Source organism: Microtus ochrogaster, chromosome 16, assembly GCF_000317375.1.
Source record: "Microtus ochrogaster isolate Prairie Vole_2 chromosome 16, MicOch1.0, whole genome shotgun sequence".
NCBI lineage: Eukaryota > Metazoa > Chordata > Mammalia > Rodentia > Cricetidae > Microtus > Microtus ochrogaster.
In genome coordinates this window covers 1,435,352-1,443,491 of record NC_022018.1, presented here as the reverse complement: position 1 = coordinate 1,443,491, position 8,140 = coordinate 1,435,352, and the positions used below count along the sequence as shown (strand labels likewise).

General features: G+C 45.4%; 1 protein-coding gene across 2 annotated transcripts in view; it reads left to right on the top strand.

Annotated features, from left to right (window-relative positions):
• The first annotated feature begins 252 nt into the window (after positions 1-252).
• Positions 253-8,140, top strand: part of Rsu1 (Ras suppressor protein 1) — a 177,293-nt gene continuing 169,405 nt past the window's right edge. For both annotated transcript variants that reach the window (XM_026783146.1, XM_005354629.3), the window contains exons 1-2: positions 253-448; positions 612-723. In XM_026783146.1, coding sequence (XP_026638947.1) covers positions 615-723 — 109 coding nt within the window. In that variant the 5' untranslated portion in view covers positions 253-448; positions 612-614. The remainder of the gene's footprint in view (positions 449-611; positions 724-8,140) is intronic.

The window sequence follows — 8,140 nt, the reverse complement described above, 5'->3', positions numbered from 1 at the left end:
TTTTCCAGTATTCCGCCCTAAACTTCCCTGCTTCCGCCCACAGAGCTTGTTCCTTCAGCCGACCTACTGCGCATGTGCAAAATCTAAACCGCACGCACCTCGCTGCGTCCAATCCAAGTTTCAAACCCAAGGAAAATGGGCGTCTCTCAGCGTGGGGCGGAGTTTCTGAGCCTAAAATCGTGTAAGATTGGCCAGCCTCGGGGTCCACATTCTTCTGTGGGCAGAGCCTCGCCCGGAGCCGCATCTGGGAAACTGTTCTCCAAATTTGGGAAGTGTCAGGCCGGGAGGGGCGTGGGGTTGGCCGGGTTTGGTGTGCGCCTGCGCCGATCGCCTGGACAGGGTGTGTTCCTCCTCTCAGAACCTGGTTTTGGCTGACCGAGTGCACCTCTCGCCACCCGAGTTTCCCCTACAGGCTCCCAAGCACAGCCGCCAGCTGTTGCCCTCTGTGGTGAGTGCGCGGGGTCCGGGCCCTCCCACTCAGGACTCCGCGGTGATGCCCACGCTCCCCCAGACTGCCCTGGAGACCCCGGCCTCTGCCCTTCCCTTCCCCTCCCGCCCTCACTGTCCACACTCTTGCCATCGCCCACGTGCTTTGTTGTCCTTTGCTGCAGAACATGTCTAAGTCACTGAAGAAGCTGGTGGAGGAGAGCAGGGAGAAGAACCAGCCGGAAGTGGACATGAGTGACAGGGGCATCTCCAGTATGCTGGATGTCAACGGCTTGTGTAAGTTCTCAGATGGTTGCTAAGTTTGCTTAGAAACTGCACTCCTAGGAGGCCACTTTCAGAAGGCTCCCATCCCACCTCTGCTTGTAAACGTCACCTGTCGGGAGCCTGGCTCAGAAAGTTTGCAACCACAGTTTGTTTTGCTTGGACTGGTAAACCAGATGAGAACCGCACAGGAGGTGTGCTGCAGTTCCTTATCAGCTGTTGAGGTGGCTTCATGACTTCGAAGTTGATTTTCCATGCAGTGTCCCTAATAGCCACTTATATTTTTAATTTGGAAGTCACTTGACTCTATACGGATCATGAGCCAGGGATACTCAAAAGTTATACGATTAGTAAGACTTTCTATGCAAGGAGTATTTTCAACCCTTCCCCTTCATTATTTATTTCGGGGCCATTCTCCCATTTGTGTTCAGGCTTGCTCTCTCCTGTCCACCAAGCTCACCGCCATCTTGCCTCCAGTTGAATGTCCCGTTTAATCAGGGTGTTGTTTTCAGCCTTATATTTGTATGACACCTATTTTATTGTGTTAACTCATCTGTAAAACTCAGTTCAAGTGGGAATGGCTATGCATTCCATTGCCTGTGCCCCTCTGGCAGGAGGTAGCGCCTCTCCACATCTGGACAGTTGTCACCATGTGTGAATGTTGAACCAGTCTTGCCAGAATTATTTTAAAAAATAATTCCCAAATCCAAGTTTTCATAGTTTTTAAGTGTTGGGAACTAATTGTGCCATTTGAAAACACTTTCTACGTGAGACACAACACTTCTGCAGGTTGCGTGTGACTTCGTTTAGACCAGTGGTTCTGAACCTTTGGTTCCCGACCCCTTTGGGTCCCTATTAGATATCCTGCATATCAGATATTTGACATTACTAATCATTACCGTAGCAAAGTTGCAGTTAGGATGTAACGACGAAATAATTTTATAGTTAGGGGTTACCAAAAAAATGAGAATCTGTATTAAAGGGCCGCAGCATTAGGAAGGATAGCAAACACTGATTTAGACCCTCATAGTGTTTTGCAATTGACAGTGGTGCCCATATTCCTCGGTGGGACACACAAGGTCGGACTCTGACCATAAGTGGATCCTTTCATGAATCCGGCAACCAGATGATATTGAATAAACTCCTCTGCTTGAACTTGAGCAGTCAGCTCTCCCTGCCTCAAGAGTCTGCTGTTTCCGTGTCCCACCCTTTCCACCTGTAGCCTGTTAACTTGATAGCCAAGAGTCAGTGCAGACATCACAGACTGTGAAAAGCCTTCTCTTTCTTCCTCCTTCTGTGAAATTGGCCTTCCTTCAAGGAATAGATTACATCGACTTTAATTGATTTATTTTTTCATCCAATAGCCTCTCTTCCTCATTCGATACCAGGAGAACCAAAGATGTGCAATATTCTTGCTTGGTTCTTGTGAATAGTGTCTGGACCACAGGAGGTGCTCTAAAATGCTTGAGGAATGAAGCAGAGAATGGTGGGTGGAGTTTATGAGTTCTTGAGAGCCAGAGCAGATGCCACAGCAGAATCAACTAGAGGAGCTGTCCAGAGAGTTTAGAGATGGTGGGGCGCTTCCTAGGCATCAAGAGAGTAAATCGAGTTTACTGTGAATTTATCATCTGCCACAGGGGGCCAGATGTTGACACATTCAGGAGGAAGGAGACATGTACATATCTTGTGTTTGGTGGGCATTATGTAGAGTCCTGCTTTGACATAGGTTTTAGCATCTTAGCATCTCGACCATGTCTTGACTAGCTCGATATGTGTTGTTCTCTTGCAGGAAGGATGGGTTTGTAGTTCATTTTGGTACTGAGTTGGCTATTGACAATATAGATGTATTCCTATTGCCTTGGCCCAATTCTGGTGATCATTAATTTTATTTGGGTCCCACTACAGTAGAGGAAGGAGAGGCTAAGCAGAAAACTGGGAATCTGGTGCATCTGTGCCCTGCACACTCCCCAGTTCTCTGGCCGTGGCATCCTTCCCCATGGACTGAAGTGTGAGTCAGAATTGGGCAGAGCCATTTTATGTTGTTTTGGAAGATGAGAATCCATGTAATATTAACAAATGGAAGAGTGGCTTAGCTATTTCAATCCAGCTCCATTATCTCTTTGAAGCCTTGGCTCTTACTGTAGAAGAAAAGATAGCCACTTGCTTCCTGGCTTAGCACTTGGGGGTAATAAGCCAGGTCATCCTGTAATTGCTCAAACCAGAAGCCGAGGGAGAACACTGGGACTTCCTGGAAAGCTCAGTGGATATTTGGAAAATGTCACCCCCTCTGGTGGTGGTGGCTTCAGGAAGGGCTGCATATATTGACTCCCTGCCATCAGGACAGATTCTAGAATGATTCACTGGACGCCTGTTCCTAAACTGGCTCTATCTATCAGCCATTCCCTGGATAGGAGCTCAGTGGTCAAGCATTTGTGTAGAGAGTGTGAGGAACGCATTGAAAGCGGCAATCAGTTAGCATACAGTGTGTGTGGTATGACAGGGTTACTCTGAGCTTCCTGTAGGAATGCCCAGACTCTTTTGCTTACTGAAGTTTACCTGCAGCTGTGACATTTTGTCTGTTAGTATCCTGATTAAACACAGGAAACAAACTAACTTGGATGTAGGGAATGACTGTTTTGTATCCTAAGCTTTCCTTTTTATTGCCTTTACTTTCATTTCTTAAAAATAATTTAATGATTCAGCTTTGAGGATAAGAAAGGAGGATTTGTATTACCTTGAAGCATTTGAAATGTCACTTTTTCTGTTGGGGCGGGGGTGGAGATGATGAATGAGCACAGGGAAGTGTTTCCTCAGATGTGGTGAGTTACCTTGTTTCTTTTCTGAGACAGGCTCTCCTGTAGGCCAGAATGGTCTGGAACTCACCTCATTTTGTAGCTGAGGAGGACCGTCCTGGGTCCCTCTCCCACATGCTGGGATGGCAGGTGTGTACCCCACACCTGGTTTATTCTGTCTTTGAGAAATGAAGAGAGGTCTTCCTCGTGCTGGGAGAGCACTGTGCTAACCTCCTTCCATCTTCAGCAAGTAGGTTACTTTTTGAAAGTCACTTTGCGCTTATATCACACTCTTCTGATGGGGAGCATTTTCAAGTGCAGAGACTGGGGATGTTCAAATCCTACCCTGGGACATTCTTAGAAGCCAGAATTTGAGGTGGGTTAGTGTGGTTTCAGATTCTTTATCTTCCAAACTTCAAGATCCTCCTTGTTGTTTGGAAATTCAGCCCCGCCCCTTCCCCATCCCTTACCCCCTCCAGGCTTCATAAGACCGCTTTAGTTTTAAATCTGGGAATGCATTTTGAATACTGATGCCAGAAGAGTGGCAGTGAGGTGAGCCCAGATCCCCTGTCATGATTAGCTAGACTTCAGTGCAGCACCCCGTCCGACATCGCTGTTTTGTGTGCTCCCTTTGAGAGCATAGATCATCTGCCGCCTTTGTGACTTGGGTCACTATTCTTTTGAACTTTGTTTTATTTCATCTTTTAAAATTCTTTTCTACCTAACATGTTCTCCTTAAGTTTCCAAGTGTGATCGTGCCCAAAGCCAAACAAATCAAAGCAAGTTGTTTATTTACTCGTGGAAATCTTTCTCTAGAGCACCCACCCATCTTCTGCTTGATAAGATTGCATTTAAGGCTTCCCATATGAACTTCCAATAGGCCAAGGATCCCACCAGTGGTCACAGGGATTTTGTAGGAGTTTTTTTTTTTTCTCTTCTCATTTCTTCTTTTTAAATATTTTGTGTCTTTTTAATATCTTCAAGTTTCTTTTGCGAGTGCTTGAAGCATTTTCAGCCTTTTCTTGTTTTACAAGTTAGATTAAAATGTTTTCCAGATAAATCTCTAAAATGTAAGCTGGGGCAGGGGCCGGGGCTGTCTGTCTAAAGCAGTGGTTCTCAACCTGTGGGTCCCAACCCTTTGGGAGTCGAATAATCCTCCAGATAGTTACATTATGATTCATAACAGTAGCAAAATTGCAGTTGTGAAGTAGCAATGAAAATAATTTTATGTTTGGGGTCACCACAGTGTGAGGAACTGCATTAGCTATCGTCTATTGAAATCTTTCAGTTTTGAAGTTGGTGGACAAGCCCAGCTTTGTGTCTGGAAAGTGTAGGGACACCCATTTCCCTTCTGTCTCCTGCTGAGCCCCCCTTCCTCTGTCAAAGCTGTGCAGAGAATAGATGACTTCTCTGACAGTGACTTCATTCCCACGTCACCTCCTCCAGGAGGCTTCCACCAGCCCCCTCCGCCTCTGGGAGGCTTCCACCAGCCCCCTCTGCCTCTGGGAGGCTTCCACCAGCCCCCTCCAGCTTGCTGAAGAGTCTCCTCTGTTTAGTGTAATACTAGGGGAAAGTTTATGAAGTGAAGAATGTTACTGCTTTTTGGTAACATTTTTGCTTGGAAAGTTTTTCTTTTTCTTTTTTTTTTCATACAGTATGTTCTGATTGTGCTTTTCCCTCTTCCACTCCCTCCCCCTTCCTGTTCACCTAATTCCACACTCTTTCTCTCTCTCTTTCTCTTTCTCTTTCTTTCTCTTTCTCTTTCTCTTTCTCTCTCTGTCTCTCTGTCTCTCTCTCTCTGTCTCTGTCTCTGTCTCTCTCTCTCTCTCTCAAAAATTTAGCATTTAAAACAAAATAAATCTAACAAGCACAAAAACCCAGAAACTCATCCATCATGGCCAGATCTTCCTGGACACAGGCCTCCTCTGAAGTGTGGTTAATCTACCCACTGAGAAACCACTGGAGAAAATGAAGCCTTCCTCTGCAAGCAAGTGTAAATTGAAGATAGCTTCTTGCTTAGGAGGGGGAGCCTGTGTCCCTGCCCCCTCTCAGCACTGGGATCTCATGTGTCTTGAACCTGTATTAACCCTGTGCATGCTGCCATGGTCTCTGTGGGTTTCTGTGTGTCAGTCCTGCTGTGTCTGGAGGGCACCGTGGCCTTGGAGTCCTCCTCCAATTTAGGACCTTACAATCCTTCTGCCTGCTCTTCTGCCTTGCTCCCTGAGCCCCCAGCCCCAAGGGGAGAGGTTAGAGGAAGACATCACACTCAGGAGTGAGTGCTGCAGCAGCGCTCCCTGATTGAACATTGTCCAGTGTGGGACTCTGTATTAGCTCCCATCTACTGCAAGAGGAAGGTTCTCTGATGATGACTGAGCAAGGAGCTGATCTTTGGGTGTGGCAGAGTGTCACTAGGAGCCATTGTATTGTATGTTCTTTTAGCAGGACTCTGGTATTTGGTTTTCCTTGGACCAATGGCCTACTCAGGCTCAGATTCTTGGCCACCCATCTCATGGGCCTTAACTTCAACTCTGTGCTGTTATCACACCGGCCTATCTCCTAGGCAAGTCTCCGCTGTAGGCTGCAGTATTTGCGCTGTACTGATGTTTGCCTTCCTCCTCTGTTGGTGTGCTGAGCACCTTCCAGGACCGTGAGCACTTACCAGTAGGGGTGACGGCTCTGGACAGGCACCAGCGCACCTTCTCCATATTTAATGAGCTAGATATGTAGGACTCTTTTTAGCAATAGGGTCTTGCCATCAGTTCGTGGAGAGCAACCCATAGCCTCAGCAGTAGCCTAAGAGATCTGTGGGTTTACATGGGGCCCCTGACAAAGACTCAGATATAATCCATTCCTGACACCGGAAGCTTCCTGGTGGTATAAGGTTTCTAGTTAGGGCATTGTCTTCCATTCTTTGGCTATTCCATGTATTTTCTTTATATTTGTACATGTTTTAGGAAGTCCTATAGTATAATGGCCCTTAGTGATAGTGTCCCTCCCCCTATTCCGTCCCTCACTCCTCTCTTCCATCTTCCTCACTTCATACTCTGCTCTAGTCCCTCCCTCTCCCATCTTTCCTTAACAATATATTCTCTTTCCTTTTTTTTTGGGAGATCCTCTCACCCCCACCGCCAGTCCCTTAGTAGGTACCTAACCGCTGTGGGTATATGATATGGATTACAGCACACATCCACACATAAAGAACTTACAATATCTTTCTATTCTTAGTTTCCTCACTCAGGATGCTTTTTTTATAGCTTCGTTCAATTAGATGGGAATTTCATAATTCTGTTCTTTAAACAGCTGGTAGTATTTCATTGTGTAATTGTACCACATTTTCACTATCTGTTCATCAGTTGATTGATAGCTAGGCTACTCCGGCTATTATGTACAGAGCAGCAATGAACGTGGATGAGCAAATATGTCTGTAGTAGCATATAGAATGTGTTGGGTATATGCCCAAGAGTGGTAGAGCTGGATCTTGAAGTTGATCTACAGATTTCTGCGGAGCCAGCACACGGATTCGCATAGTCCATAGTGGCTGTACAGGTTTGCATGCCCACAGTAGATAAGTAAGTGTTCCCTCTTCTTTGTGTCCTTACCCAGCGGGTGCTGTCACTTGTTTTTATCGATCTTGACCATTTTGACTGATGTAAGATGAAATCCCAAAGCAGTTTTAATTTGCATTTCCCTGGTGGATAAGGATGTTGAATATTTCTTTAAACATTTCTTAGCTATTTGTGTTTTTTTTTTCTTTTGAGAATTCTCTGCTTACTTCTGTTGCCCGTTTTTAAAATTGGGTTCTTTTCTTGAGGTTGTTTTAGACTTAGTGAAGGGATTTTGAGGCATTGCAGCAGACAGTAAATCAGGGAAGATGAGCGGCGGCCATGGCCCTCCAGAGAGGTTTCTCTCAGAGCTTCTAGAGGGGATAGTTTGCAACTATCAGGACAAGATAGAACTTCTAAATAGTTTTTCTGTTTTGTTTGGAGTTTTAATATATATGTTAAAATGGTTTATACACATACCATTAAATTCTATAAATATTTTATTAAGATGAGGAATGAGGCTAAAGAGAAGATGTGTCGTTTTTGGTATGACTGGACCGGTAATGGCATTTTCTATTAAGTGTTTGATACTTGGGCTCCAATTGGCAGTGACATTTTGTTTTGTTTTGTAAATAGATTGTCTACGCAGCCCAGGCTAGATTTGAGTTTGTGATCCCTCTGCTTCAGCCTCCCCATATGTTGCCATGCCTAGCTGTGGCACCCTAAGGTGAAAATCTAGTAAGCAGACAAATCAACTGTCTGCTCCAAGCCTTGTCTTCCTTCCTCGTATGTAAACTGGGAATGTTTAGTCTTTCTTTCCAAGGGCCTGCAGATTGCCCAGTAGACACTTTGTATCTACTCAGCCTATTTCTCCAGTCTGTATAAAGGGAATCCTTAAGAGTAGTGCCCAGCATGAAAATGCATTTAGTCATTAGCTGCTGCTACGTGACGTATGATTCTCAACCGAACCTGAGCCACAAACACATCGCTGCTAAAGTCCTGTGAATGCCCCACATTTAGAAATTTATTTTCTTGTATGTATATTTGTGTATTTGCTCCAGCATGTGTGCTACATGACAGTTTGCTGGAGTTGGGTCT